Raw genomic sequence first — 15,186 nt, 5'->3', positions numbered from 1 at the left:
TTGGTAATAAATCCCTCCCTTTTTCTTTTCTTATTACTAAAGCCAATATTTCTAGCACAGTGTTGAATAATAGTGGTGATAATGGGCAGCCTTGTTTCGTTGCTGATATTGGGAATGCATCCAGCTTCTCTCCATTATAAATAAGGCTTGCTATAGTTTTAGATAGATACTGCTTATTATTTTAAGGGAAAATCCCTTTACCCCGAGGCTCTCTAGTGGTTTTAATAGGAATGACACTGTAAGTTTTTTCTGCATCTATTGAGATCATCATATGAGTTCTATTGGTTTTGTTATTTATACAATCAAATATGGTAATAATTTTCCTGATATTGAACCAACCCTACATTCCTGGTATAAATTCCACTTGATTATAATGTGTTATCCTACTGCTAAGTTGCTGTAATTTCTTTGCTAATGTTTTATTTAAACTTTTTGCATCAATATTCATTAAGATTGGTCTGTAATTTTCTTTCTCTGTTTTGGCTCTTCCTGGTTTAGATATCAGTGCCATATTTGTGTTATAGAAGGAATTTGGCAGGATTCTTTCTTTACCTGTTTTTCCAAATAGTTTACATCGTATTGGAATTAATTGTTCTTTAAATGTTTGATAGAATTCACTTGTGAATCCATCTGGCTCTGGAGATTTTTTCTTAAGGACTTCATTAATGACTAGTTCAATTTCTTTTTCTAAAATGGGACTATTTAAGTAATTTATTTCCTCTTCTGCTAACCTGGGCAATTTATATTTTTGTAAATATTCAACCATTTCAGTTAGATTGTCAGACTTGCTGCCATATATTTGGGCAAAATAGCTCCTAATTATAGCTTTAATTTCCTTTTCATTGGTGGTAAGTTCACCCTTTTCATTTTTGATGCTGGTGACTTGATTTTTTTCTTTCCTTTTTTTGATCAAATTAACCAAAGGGTTATCTATTTTGTTGGGGGTTTTTCCATAAAACCAACTCTTCGTTTTATTTATTAGTTCTTTTATGCCTCTCTCCTTTAAGTTTCAGAATTTCTAACTTGGTATTTAATTGGGTTTTTTACATTTGTTCTTTTTCTAGCTTTTTTAATTGCATGCCCAATTCATTGATTTCCTCTTTCTCTATTTTATTCACGTAGCTATTTAGAGATATAAAATTTCTCCTAAGAATGTTTCAGCTGCATCCCCTAGATTTTGGTATATTGTCTGATTATTATCATTCTCTTGGATGAAATTATGGATTGTTTGTTGTTTTACCCACTCATTCTTTAGAAATAGATTATTTAATTTCAGATTGATTTTCAGTCTATCTTTCTCTGGCCCTTTACTGAATATAATTTTTATTGCATTGTGGTCTGAAAAGGAAGCATTTACTATTTCTGTCTTTCTGCACTTGATTGTGAGATCTTTATGCCCTAATGGGTGTGCCATACTGGGGTGCCATACTGATGAGAAAAAGGTGTATTCTTTTCTGTTCCTATTCAACTTTCTCCAGAGGTATATCATATCTAGGTTGTCTAGGATGTTATTAACCTCCTAAGTTTCTTGTTTATTTTGTGGATAGACTTGTCTGATTCTGAGAGGGGACAGCCTTTTTCTTTGATTCATCTCATCAGAATCTATTCACAACCACACATCAATGCATTTGATGCTCCCCCATCTGCTGCAGTGACAGATAAGTTCTCAAGAGTTACAAAGAATTACAGATACAGTTTTCTCATCTAGGAACATAAAAAGTTTAATCTTTAAATAATACATATTTTCCCCGTTTACCTTTCTGGGATTCTCTTGAATCATAATTTCTGTTTAGTTTTTTTTTTTTTTCCAATAGAAATGATTGAAAGTCTCTTACTTCACTGAAGCTCCATCTTCTCCCCCAAAAGATGATGCTAAGTCTTGCTGGATAGTTAATTCTTGATTGTAACCCCAGGCCCTTTGCCTTCCAGAATATGGTATTCCAAGCCCTCTGATTCTTTATTGTAGAAGCTGCCAGATCCTGGATAATCCTGACTGCTGCTCCTTGATATCTGAATTGTCGGGCAACTTGCAGTATTTTTTCCTTGAGATTGTAGTTTGGCTCTGAGATACCACTACACACAGGAAAAAATAATGACAAATGTTGGAGGGGATGTAGAAAAATTGGGACACTGATGCATTGTTGGAGTTGTGAACGGATTCAGCCATTCTGGAGAATGATTTGGAACTATGCTCAAAAAGTTATCAAACTGGGCATACCCTTTGATCCAGCAGTGTTTCTACTGGGCTTATGTCCCAAAGAGATCTTAAAGAAGGAAAAGGGACCTGTATGTACACGAATGTTTGTGGCAGCTCTTTTTGTGGTGGCAAGGAACTGGAAACTGAGAGGATGCCCATCACCTGGAGAATGGCTGAATAAGTTATGGTATTTTAATATTATGGAATATTATTGTTCGGTAAGAAATGACCAACAGGATGATTTCAGAGAGGCCTGAAGAGACTTACATGAACTGATGCTGAGTGAAATGGGAAGAACTAGGTTATCATTGTACACAGCAACAACAATATTATGAGACAATCAATTCTGATGGATGTGGTTCTTTCCAACAATGAGGTGATTGAGATCAGTTCCAGTGATCTTGTGACAAAGATACACCCAGAGGGAGAACTTTGGAAACTGAGTGTGGATCACAACATAGCATTTTCCCTCTTTTTATTTCTGTTTGCTTACATTTTGTTTTCTTATTCATTTTCTTTCCTTTTCGATCTGATTTTTCTTGTGCAGCAAGATAATTGTATAAATGTTTACATATATTGGATTTAACATATATTTTAATATGTATAACATATATTGGATTGCTTGCCATCTGGAGAGGGAGTGGGGGAAGGAGGGAAAAATTTGTAAGACAAGACAATGAAAGGGTGAATGATGAAAAATTATCCGTGCATGTTTTGAAAATAAAAAGCTTTAATAAAAAAAAAAGTGAGAGGGGACAGCGAGGTGGCACAATAGAGCACCAGCCCTGAAGTCAGGAGGGCCCCAGTTCTAATCTGACCTCAGACACTGAACACCTAGCTGTGTGATCCTGGGCAAGTCACTAAACCCCAATTGCCTTAGGGGGGAAAAATTCGGGAGAGGAAGAGAGGGGAGGGGAGAAGGAAGAGGGGAAAGAGGGAGAGAGAGAGAGAGAGAGAGAGAGAGAGAGAGAGAGAGAGAAAGAAATGGAAATTGTAGTTTGGGAGTTTTGCGACAATATTCCTTGGGGTTTTCCTTGTGGGATCTCTTTCTCCAGAGATGATCAATGGGTTCTTTCAATGAATATTCCCCTTCTGTTTCTAAACTATTAAGGAAGTTTTCCTTAATGATCTCTTTTAGAATGCTCTCCAGACTTTTTTTTTTTTTTTTTTTTTTTTTTTTTGGTCATGGCCTCCAGGCAGGCCAATAATTTTTAAGTTATCTCTCCTAGATCTATTTTCCAGGTTAGCTCTTTTTTCAACGAGGTATTTCACATTTTCTTCCTTTTTTTTCTCCAATCTTTTTAGTTTGACTGATTCCTGCTTCTCACAGTCATTAGTTTTCATTTACTTTATTCTGTTTTTAATGTGTGATTTTCTTCACTTATGTTTTGTATCTTTTTTCCATTTGGTTAATTCTATTTAAGGAGTTTTCTTCAGACAATTTTTCCCTTTCTTTTCCAAGCTGTTGACTCTTTCATGCATACCTCTTATTTCATTTTTTCTTCTACATGTCTTATTTGCCTTTTGAAGTCTTGTATGAGCATTTCCAAGAAGCCTCTTTGGGCTTGAGACCAGTTCATATCACTCTTTGAGATTTATTCTGTGGACATTCTGTGGTTTGAGATTGTTTTGGTCTCTGTCACTATAGTAACTTTCTATGGTCAAGGTTCTTTTCTGTTTCTTGCTCATTTTCTTTTCTTTTGACATTTTTTTTTTAATTTTTATGGTTGAGCTCTACTCCTGGGGTAAAGGAGTAGTTTTGCCTGCTTTCTCCAGGAAACAGCCTGGTTTCCCAGAGGTTGCCTTCTGAGCTGGGACTGGAAGCTGCCCCCCTGATTTGCTCCTTTATTGAGCCAGGACTAAGGCGATTGGGGTTAAGTGGCTTGCCTAGGGGTCACACAGCTGATTTGCTGTGATTAAGAACCTCTCATCGGCTTCCACAAAGGCTGAGCTGAGCTGAGCTGAACACCCTTTATACCCAGAAACAGCAAGATTATATGATTACCAACTGTGATGATCAGCTTGGCTCTTAGCAATAATGACTCAAGACAGTTCCAATGAGTTTGGGGTGGAAAATGCCATCTGCATCCAGAGAGAGAACTATGGAGACAGAATGTGGATTTAAGCATAGTATTTTTTATCTTTTTTGTTTGCTTTTTCTTGTGTTTTTCTCCCTTTTGGTCTGATATTTTTAGGATACCATGACAAATATATTTAAAAGGACGCACATATTTAACCAAAATCAGATTGTTTGCTGTATTGGGGACAGGGGAGGGAAGGGAGAAAAATTTGAAATGCAAAGTCTTACAAAAATAAATGTTGAAAGCTATCTTTACATGTATTTGGAAAAATAAAATATTGAGAAAAAAAGGATATCAATAAAATTCAATATTAAAAAAAAATTGATCTTTTATCCATTTGACATTCAAGGAAGGCAGGCAAGCCCTCAAGACAGGGGATTCGGATTGTAGGACCTTGAGGGAGTTGACCTCTCATTGGGGATGTCATAACACTCTTTCTGAATAGGGCCCAGTCTCTGCAGCTTGGCATCCGAATCCTTCCAGGGTCTTGCTCCGGCCTTCATTTCTAGGCTTGCTTTGCAATAATCCCCTGTTGTGGGCCCTGGGCGGCAGGGAGATTGGACTTGCCACCTGCAATTGGAGCCAAAAGGCCACGTGAATGTACAAGCCACTATTAAGCCAGCTCCTGAGCTCCTGCAGAGTCCGTTTCCTCACCTGTAAAAGGAGGCACACCGCCGACAGTTAGCCACGCTACCCAGGTCCTATTTTTGCATTAAGGTCCCTATTCATCTCCCGATGTTCCCATAGTGCTGAGACCTCTGGCTCGTATCTTCTCCGTGCACGCTTTGAACAGTCTAATTCCTTTTCTTGTTTTTACCCCCTTTAGTGCCAAGGTTCATTCTGTGAGGACTGTGATTATGTTTCAGGCTCCAAATACAGTGATTCCCCAGGGGATGCAATGGATAGAGCACTGGGCTGAAGCCGAGAGGACTCATCTCTCCGAGTTCAAATCTGCCCTCACACTAGCTGTGGGACCCCGAGTCACTTCACCTGCCTGCCTGCCTCAGTTTCTTCATCTGACAAACGACCTGGAGCAGGAAGTGGCGACCACTACTTTGCCAAGAAAACCCCAAATGACAAAAAGTCAGACGTGACGGGAAAAAGGCAACACAAAAATCGCGGTTCCGCGTCTTTCACGCGATGATGTTCATGGGTATCTTCCATTTTCCGTCCATCTTGTTTTCCTCTTTCAGCGCCTTTGGGACGGCCGGGCTGGGCTGCCTGTCTTGCTGAGCTTTATTTTTACCTGGTCCCGTTTCAGGAAGCTGCCGCCTGCCTAACCGCGGGCCCTTTTCAGATTCCTCACATCGAACTTCCGCTCCAGCGGCCGCCTCCCCACGTTGATGCTTGTTGCAGGAGACCCTAGCCCTTCTTTCTGCAAGTAACTCGCCCGGTGAAGCTTCAGCGCCGAATGACCAGCGTGGGGGCGTCACTTCTGCGCTTCACAAGGCACGGGGCCCAGCGCGGGCACGCGAGCCCTCACTCTCTGCTCACGTGAAAAGCCCTGGGATCGAAGAGGAAGCGGTCATTCCCGAGCCAGTTCCCAGGCCCGCCCCCGGGGGGCGGGGCTCCAGCCTCGGCCCGCTCCCCGGGCGGCCCCGCAGGTCACCGCCTGCCTGCCTCCCGTCCCCGCTTGTGGAATGCTGGTAGCGAGTCCTCCGAGGGGCTTCTGTAAAGCGCTCGCCGAGGGGAGGGTCTGCACGCCCGCCACAAAGCTTTCCCCGGCCCCCCTTGGTTCTGGAACCTGCCCTCGGCGGAGGGCGCGCTTGTACCCCCTCCCCGCGGGCGCGGCGCCGTCTCCAGATCCCCCCAGGGATCCCCCCCCAATAACAGGACGGCCCGGGGTCGGGCCGCCGACACCCGCCGGCCCAGCGCGCGCCCCAGCATGGCCGCCCCGCCCCTTCAGGGAAGCCACAAGTGAGAACCTTCCAGAATCGGCCCTTCCCATCACATAGTGCGAGGACAGTGCTTCCGGCCCCCGAACCCCCGGCCTTGGCCCTGGGAGCAAGATCCTGCCTGACGTCACCGGCCGCGTGTCCCGCCAGGTTCCCTCTTCCGGGAAACGGGCCGAGAGCGGCGCAGGCGCTCTCAGATCGGTGCCGTGTGAGTGTGAGCCATCGTTCCCAAGTCTGCCCCCTGGGGTTCGGAGAGAGGAAACACCTTCTGTATCAAAATCTCTGGCAGCGCCGCTGGTGCCGGAAAAGACCCGGAAATGAAGGAACCGGAACCCGGCCCGGGGGTGAGGCAGCATCACTGTCCACCCAGAGAAGCGCACAAGGCGGGTCTCCGGACAGCTGGGGGCGCCCTCCGGGGCGAGCGTCTCCGTGGGAACCGCCGGACAACGTGGGAGCGCGGCCCAGGGGGCGGGAGGAGCAGGTCCCAGAGGGCGGGAGGAGCGCGGCCCAGGGAGCGGGAGGACCGCCAGGGCACGAAGGGCTTTGCTTGACCAGGAAGACGCGTCACAGGGGCCGATTTTTCCCTGCTGCCCCTGCCGGCACTGGGTGGTAGCAGGGAAATAAAAGTCTGGGTTTGGGGGAGAGGGGCACTTGTGCCAATGAAAATGCTTAAGAAAACCCTGGATTTTTGCGACCGAGCTGCCCTGCCCGATTCCCTCTCCTGCCCGGCCCCGTCAGCGCCCACGGGCAGACCCGTCCAGGCCCCGCGGGCAGAGGCCGCCCGGCCCGAAGGAGTGGCCCCCGCGCCCCAGGCGCTCCTTCTCCTGCCTCAGTGCCCAGCTCAGGGAGAGGCCCCTGCACACAAGGGCCGGGCTCCCAGGTCTCCTCGCGGGCAGCAGCTTCCCCTGCGCACACAAGCCCCCCCTAGGAGGGGCAGCACGAGGAGCGGGGAGCACAGCTCGGGGAGCCTGAGCACCGCGGGCCCACCCCCCCCACCCCCCGGGGCCCCAAGGCTGGTAGGTCCGGGACACGCCGGGACTCCTCCCCGAGCACTCCCTGACAACGCAGACTGGTCTGAAGGAAAGAAATTTTTAATTGTGCTGTTAGAACAGAACTGATACAAGTGTCTGGGGCAGCCATGAAACGCCTCCGTCCCCAGGGCAGGCCCGGACCCGCGGCCTCGGGGGCCAAGCCCTCCCCTTCTGGGAGCAGACCACGGCGGCTCTGGGGAGGCACTGGGCCCCTAAGCTGCCTCCTCCGCGGCTTCACTCACCATCCCCCCGGGCCCAGTGCCCACCGCACGGATCCCACCCCACTCTTCTGGGCCTCAGTCCCCCCACCTCACCGTGGGGCTGTGAAGAAAGCACGTGACAAACAGGGGCCGCCTTCATTGTCATCCGGACCCTCCGGCCCTAGGAAGGGGCATCTCCGCAGGCCCCGGGAGGGCCCTCAGGCTGGTCAGGAGGGCTGCCAGCTGCCCCCGGCCCGAGGGGAGGGAGGGATCCCCCGCTGACTAGGGTGGTCTGTGCCTGGGAGTCGGCGTCCATTCCACCAGGCCTTGGTCCCAAGTGGCCGAGGGCCGACAGAGACTGGCCGCATCCTGCGGGGGAGTCAGAGCTTGCTCCGGGGGGGCTCGGCCGGGACCCTCTGCAGCCGCCACACCACCCTCACCTGCTCGCCAGGCCGGTCCAGCTCCCCGAAGCGCTGCAGGTCCCCGGTCTGCCGGTACTGCTCCAGGGCCGGCTCCAGCACCGTGACGGGGATGCTGAAGTTCAGGTGGGGGTAGGTGGCCCCCGTGCTGTTGTCTCTGGTGTTGCTGGTGACGATCCCTAGGGAGAGGTCGGGCAAACAGACACGTGGCGACAGCAGCCCCAGAGCAGGGAGCACAGAACAGCCGCCACCCTCACGGGTGTGTGACCACCCAGAGATGAGCTGCCCCGGCCCCCAGGACCCCGCACCCCAGGGCCCTGTGGCCCCCAGAACCCTGTGCCCCCAGGGGCTGGCCCTCTCCTTCCAGAGCTGCTTCATCTTTTTGGGGTGTGCACACTCCCATGGGCAGGGAACACACGGCCCTTACCCCCCCCCCCCAGGGGCCCAGAACAGGGCTGGCCACGCCGGTCCTGAGTCTAACTGGGGGACCAAGGCAGGAGGGGGGAATGCAGCGCGCTCCTCACCCAGGAGTTCCCCCAAGTCGCTGAAGAGAGGCCCCCCGCTGGACCCCCCGTGCACGGCGCACGTGGTCTGCAGCATCACAGGCGCGTCTTTCACCTCCACCACAGCCGACAGGATCCCCGAGGTCACCGAGGGGCCGCAGGCCTGGCCAAAGGCCCCAAAGCCGACCACGCACACGTCCTCTCCTGGAAAAGCACCAGGTGGGGGCAGAGGGACGGTCGGCAGGACACCCAGGGGCCTTCCCTGCACCCGGCCCCACATCTACCAGAGCGCTGCAGCCCCCACGGGGTCGGCTGAAGGGAACAAGGAGCTCAGACTCGAGAGCCCCCAGTCCTGCCCACTTCCGGCCTTGCACAAGGCTCTTCCCCTCTGGGAGCCTAATTTATCAGGGAAAGGGGAACATCATGTGGAGGCGACTCCCTGGCAGGCAGCGCACCCCGAAAGCTCAGTGTAAGCCCAGTGACTGCTAACCAACCAGCCTTTCAGACACAGGGGGCTGCCCTCCGAGGCTGTCCTGGACACGTGGCCTGGGGCTTCCCTTGAGGTGCCCCGGGCAGCCGAGGTTCCAGAAGCCACTCCGCCCCAGCTGCTTATACTATGGGCCCTGACCCATGGAGGGAGAGGTGAGAGGTGAGAGGGTCCTAACTGAATGTGGAGTGTGCAAAATTGTCACTGCCACTGCCTAGCTTGTACCTATTTTATAAGGCCGTGTGCCAGGCACATTTCTTGGGCAGAAAGGGAGCCCACGTGGAAGAAGTTCCACAGGCCCTGCACTAATCTACATTGGTGGAAAGCATTCCTCAGTGGGGATCTGAGGGCTCGTATACCAAGGAACCCACTGGTCCTGTCAAAAAAAAATCGATTTATGAGTATAATGGAAAACAATCCCTATCAACCAAGCAATGAGCATTTATTGAGAACCTCCTGTGTGCCAGGCACAGGGGACACCCACAGGAAGGACGAATGAGTGCACCTCACAACAAGCTTCCATTCCAATGAATGCAACCTTAAAGCATCGCAGAAAAGGTGCTTCATACTCCAGTGGAAGGATGAGCAGATTTACAACTTGAGCATGATCTAGGCCCTCACTTTGTAGGGGCTCTGCCCAAGGTCACCCCCAGTCCTGCCAGATGTGGCTGTCTGCGGAATCCCTCCATCTGGTGGTCTCTGCCAGCCACTCTCAGCTTGGCTTGCTATGCTCAAACTCCCAGTGCCCCATCCTCCCAGCTTACCTTCATGGAAGTGGGTGGCCAGGACAGGAAATGGGATGCCCCTGAGGTTCTCCTCCAGCTTCACCACTGCCACGTCATAGGGAGATGTGTCCTGGGTGGCAAACACCACTTTCCCCCAGACCGGAGAACTCCTGGGGGCAAAGGGCAGGAAAGGATTCTAGGATGAGAACCTGAGGGCTCCGGCCTTTGGAGCAATTGAGCCCCCCCCCCCCCCCCCACTCAAGGCAATGCAGGCTGAAAAGGAGCCTCTCTGGAGCTAGTCAGCTTCTAGCTCTCGGAGGAACACATTTGACTTGCCCAGAGGCACCAGGTCTGCCAGGGCCAGAGCAGACTCAAACCCTGGTCCCTTAGCCAGCAGCAATCACCACACATGGTAGGAGTGGCAAAGAATGAGAGCCATGTTCCCCTTAGCGATACTTCTTTCCCATTTCCCTGAAGAACCATGTTGGTGCAGGGAGGAACCAAATGGCAGAGGGACAAAAAGAATCTGTCATTTCCAATAGACCTGGGTCGGAAAATGCCCATCACATTCAGAGAGAGACCCATGGAGACTGAATGTGGATGGAAGCCTAGTATTTTCACCTTTTTGTTATTTTCTTGTGCCTTTTTTTTCCTTTTGGTCCGGTGTGTGTGTGTGCGTGCACATAACATGACAAATATGGAAATGTTTAAGAGGGTGGCACTATTTTACCTATATCTGATATTTTGCTGTTTTGGGAGGAGGGAGAAAAACTTCAAACACAAAATTTTACAAAAAGGAGTGTGAACACTCTCTACTTGTATTTGGAAAAATAAAGTGCTATTGAGAAAAGAAAAAGAATGGCCTGGAAAGTCAGGAGCCCTGACTTGATTCCTGGTCACTTCTCTGCAGCCTAAGTTTCTTCTTCTGTGAAATAAGTTCATGGCACTCTAGGATGACCTCTCGGGTCATGGAAGTAACCTCCTCCCTCCTACTCAAGTCCAAACATGGACCTGAGAAAAGTATAAAAGCCATTAGTTGGAAATACAGAACTGTGCAATTAGGAAAATTCTTAAATGATCAGCCCCATGATCTTTTTAGGAGGGGAAACTGAGTCAGAAAGGTAAAGTGATCCTAGGACCTTCTCCCATCCCATCCCCACCTCCACCCCTACCGGCCCTGGCCGCCAAGTTTCCTTGTAATCACCACCTGGATGTGAATCAGATTAGGGAACAAATGAAGCTCTAATGAGGAAGAGGCGGCAGGTGAAGGAAAAAGCTGCCTGGGAGGGAGGCAGAGGACTCTTGCCTCCAATCCTCCAATCGGGGCTACCCAGAAATCCCCCTGCACTCCCTCAAAGGCGGCCGTGGCTAGAAGACCTCGGAAGTCAGGGGGCCCCTATGGCAGAACTTACCTGCGGCCCTATCCAGAAAGATTGCTGGGAAGAAAGCCCCCCCCCCCCCTCCCCTTTCGGGGCAGGGAAAACACCGTCTGGGGCCCTGCCCGGCTTGGGGGAGCCCACAGGCCGCGCCCGCTGGGAACTAGGGACCAACTCTGCCAGGCGGCCCCCTTCCGGGAGGGGAGGGAAAACAGGGCCTCGGGGAAACCCGGAGGAGGCCGAGAGCCGGCTACGTTGCTAAGCAACTAAGAGCCTGCTAGAGGCCAGGCGCTGAGAGCGCAGGGCAAACCGGGATGAACACGGTTCGTGGGGGGAGGGTCTGAGACGGTTGCTAGGCAACGGGGAAGGGGAAAGCAGCCAAGAGGTAGGAAAGCCGCTTTGGGTTTCCCAGTGGGGACTTGTGTAGTGGGATGGGGTGGAGCGAGGTCACCCTTGGGGGGACTGGAGTGACTGCTCCCCAGGGCTGTAAATGGCCCGGAGGCCTCGGAAGAAGGGGACTGACTGTAGTGGCAAAACCCAAGGCCAGCGCCGTGGAGGTCTGGCAATGGGCTCCAAGGGCACACGTGAAACGGGGAGGATCTTCAGGGTAGGGGGCGGCAACCTAGGCAACCCAGGAAAACAACTCAACCCAGCTACGGGGGCAACGTCACTCGTAATGAAATGGACCAATAGAAGAGCTGGGAGGAGGGGGAAAATCGGTTGCTAGGCAACTAAGAAAGCGTCCGCTGAGGATGGCGTTGCCAGGTAACCCCAGCCTTACTTGGGGGCCGCAGGCCGCACCAGGACCCTCTTGGCCTCATGCGGGGCCACATGGCGGCAGGTGAGCACCAGGCGCGGGGCCAGCGCCACTCCGGAGCCCCACACGGACCCACACTCGACCAGAACGGCAGCGGTCCAGGCGGCGCCGAGCTCCGGGAGCAGCGGGGGACTCGGGGGCTCCTCGGGGGGCAGGAGCGAGGCCAGCAGGCGGGCCTCGGCGGGGCTGCCCAGGCGGCCCAGCGCGTGGGCCGCGGCGTGGAGGAGCGCGTCGGCGGCGCAGAGCAGGCTCAGGCCCACCCACTCGCGGGCCCGCCAGCAGAGCGGCGCCGCCACGAGCGCCACGAGCGCGCCGCGGGCCGAGAAGACGCCGGCCCCCTCGGTGCCGGGCAGGCAGCGCGCGTCCGTGAGCAGCAGCGGGCCGGCCGCGTTGCTGAGCACGCCGCGGCTCAGGCTGTTGAGGAAGATGTCCGGGCAGAAGGCACCGAACGGGGAGCCGCAGGCAAGCAGCGGGGCGCCCTTGGGCAGGGAGGCGGCAGGCGCCACCGACAGCCGCGGGCCCGCCGCCGCCTCCGCGCTGCCCTCGACGCACAAGAGCGCGAACCACCCGAGCGCCGCCAGCAGCGGCCCCTCGTCCGCCCACGCGCCCGCCTGGTCCTCGGACTCCTGCGGGGGAGCCGGGGGCTCGGGGCCGCTGCCCGCGAAGCGCCACTGTTCGGCCGTGTCGCCGCCGAAGAGGCGCGCGAAGCCGGCGCGAAAGGCCGGACAGCAGACGAGCAGCAGCAGGCGGGCGCGGGCCGGGGCGCGGGGCGCGGGCTGGGCGCTGCAGGGCGGCGTACACAGGGCGCCCCGCGGCCCGGCCCGCGCCCCCGCCCCCGCCCCGCGGCCCGGCCCCCACTGCACGTGCAGCCGCAAGTCGTCACGACAGCTCTCGGCGCCCAGGAAGGACGGCCCGGCCCCCGGCTGTAAGACCCCGGCGCCGGCGCGCAGGAAGGGCGCCACGATGCCCCCGTGGCACAGCACGAGCCCCGCGCTCCGGCTCAGCAGCACCCCGCTGCAGCTCCACGGACCCTCGGCCTCGGCTCCGGGGCGCTCTGCGCCGCGAGCGCTCACCACGCAGCCCGCCCGCTCGCCCGCCGCCAAGGCTAGGCCCCAGCGCCGCCCCATGGCCCCGGCACCCCGGCGGGACGCGCACTGGCCCCAAGCCGGCCTGACCCGAGCCCCGCCGCAGCCCAAGACCTACTGCGCCGAGACGCAGACGCCGCCCAATAGCGTTCGGGAGCCTTGCCTTCGAGGATAGCGATTGGCTGGCCGACGCAGCCGGCGCAACGGGATTGGACGGCCGGGCAGCAACTCTTCATTGGAGCGAGCGCCGGAGTAACACGTGGCCTGACCGGAACCTTAGCCCAGCCCATCCGGAAGAACGGCCCAGGGGGCGCACCAATCCAGACTCTCGCCTGGCGGAAGTGAAGCGTGGGGCGTGGCTGAAGGTCAAGTCTTTACCGTTGACACTTCACTTTGTTGCCTCTGGGCCCGCGAGCTGCGGAGCGAGGGGGTCCCGGGCCCGTTTGTGCCGAGGAAGGCGGTGACTTTCGCGCAGCGTCACCGGCTGGGACGGGGGCCTCGTCCTTCGGGCCTGGCTCTGCCCCAAGGGATCAGAGTCCCGCAAACCGCCCCCTCAGCCTCGGCGGGGTGGTTGGTTTCTTTTTCAAATAAACTGTTTAAAAATTAAAAAAAACCAAAACCCTTAAAATCCTCGGGCCGGACCGGGAAGGCGGGGGTCACGTGCTGTTTTGCATTTGTGCACAGGCCGGCAGGGATGGGCGGGGGGGAGGGGAGGAAAGCCCTCTGTCCCAGGCTTTCCCCGAGGCCTTCCTGGGAGGAGGGGGGGAGAAGGGGGCGTTCCTGGAATCGTTAGGAAGCCCGAGGAGCGTCTCCAAACTGGGGGGGGCGGGTCGGGCCGGCAGTGGGGGAAGGCCCGGAGGTGATGGGTCCCCGCCCCTGCCGGGGCCGCGTGGGAGAAGAGAAGGGGCCGCGGGAAGTGGGACTCCGTCTGGCCTTACTTGTGAGCTGGAGCCTTCGCAAATCCCGCGGCGGGGCCGGTGGGCGGCCTTGGAGCAGACTGTTCGCTCTGGCCCGGGGAGTCTCGGCAAGCTGGGGGCGGGTCCGAGGTCGGTGCCTGCTCCGGGAGCCACAGGGGAGGCCGAGTGCCAGGAGACAGCCAGGGCGGGCGGGCAGTCCGGGACGCGGCTGCTCGAGGTGCCTGTCGGGGCTGCCCTGCCCCCACGTGCCCGGGAAAGGCCCCGCCATGCTCTGAGGGAGGGGGCTCGTGCGGAGGACAGAAGGCGGGACTCCATAACGACAGGGGGGAAGGGCAGCTTGGGGAGCGCCGCACCGGAGGCCGCGGAGAGAGTGACCGCAGCCCCGAGGGCCGGGAAAGGAGGGGGCGCGCAACGGTTTCCTGGCCCCAGGACCGGCCCTCGCCCCTCCAAGGTGACTTATCCCGCAGCTGGCACCACTGGGAACCCGCACTGATCATGAAATGCTGGGCAGATCCTGCCTCTGGCAACTGTGCGCCTTGAGCAAGTCATTTAATGTCTGGCCTTAGTCTCCTCCTCTGTAAAAGGGCTTGGACTCACTGCCTTGAGATTGCTCCCACTCGTTGCTAGCGCGCACCCCGATCCCAGCCTGCGCCTTGTCCCCCGACCCTGCATACGCTGCCCTCCCAGCCCGGGATAATCATGCTTCAGGACTGGCCCCCAACTTCCTTCACGTAGGGAACAGCTGGTGAGGAAACCTCCTCCACCAGGGCAGCCTTTCCTGTAACTTAATGGTCTTGGAGGGTGGCCAAGGGCAGCGATCCCTAGTAAATGCCCAGGCCAGCCCCGTGGCTAACTCGAGCCCGTTGGCACCTGGCCTCTTCTAATCTTTGCAGCTCACGCACAAGGCTGGCTGTTGCGAGGGGGATCACAGGCCACAGAAACCTTCAGAGATCGCCTCCTAAATTAGAGGGGTTGCAATAGGAATCCTTAGGTGAGCCCACAATGATGAAATGACAGACCCTGGAAGTATGGAAGTAGTTAAAGAAGTTTAATATTTTCACAACACATAATCAAGGCACAAAGAAAGTCTCACTCAGCTAATAATTATCTTTCACAACAGAACCACAAAAGGGACCATAATTAATGGTTTTCCCTTGGACACTTGGCCCCTTCTTGGGGTTGGGCCAGACCCACAAGTTGACCTAATCATTGTAAAAATCCTGTTAACTATTTCAGCTCCCAATAAGGAGTTTCTTCCTCCCTAGAGTCCAATGATCTTCCCTAAATAATACTGAAACAATTAGCACAGGGTGCTGTATTAATATGGTGTTTATGATAATGAAAAAAATGGCTCACAGTTTTGATTTCCCCAAGTCACAAACACTATGAAATTACTTTTTTAAAAAATCATCATTGCTGGCATTTATCTAGGGATTTACAGTTTTAATTGATC

The 15,186-nt window shown here is 54.2% G+C and overlaps 1 protein-coding gene across 1 annotated transcript; it reads right to left on the bottom strand.

Annotated features, from left to right (window-relative positions):
* Window positions 1-7,248: 7,248 nt before the first annotated feature.
* On the bottom strand, window positions 7,249-13,579 carry TYSND1 (trypsin domain containing 1). Its single transcript, XM_031956830.1, has 4 exons — window positions 11,696-13,579; window positions 9,578-9,708; window positions 8,348-8,530; window positions 7,249-8,002 (listed from the first exon to the last, which is right to left on the bottom strand). Exons 1-4 carry the CDS (start codon window positions 12,856-12,858, stop codon window positions 7,785-7,787), a joined length of 1,695 nt encoding a protein of 564 aa, XP_031812690.1. The 5' UTR covers window positions 12,859-13,579; the 3' UTR covers window positions 7,249-7,784.
* Window positions 13,580-15,186: the final 1,607 nt, after the last annotated feature.

The sequence above is a fragment of the Sarcophilus harrisii genome, chromosome 2, assembly GCF_902635505.1.
Source record: "Sarcophilus harrisii chromosome 2, mSarHar1.11, whole genome shotgun sequence".
Lineage (NCBI taxonomy): Eukaryota > Metazoa > Chordata > Mammalia > Dasyuromorphia > Dasyuridae > Sarcophilus > Sarcophilus harrisii.
The sequence above is the reverse complement of the archived record's forward strand: the minus strand, read 5'-3'. Positions and strand labels throughout refer to the sequence as shown.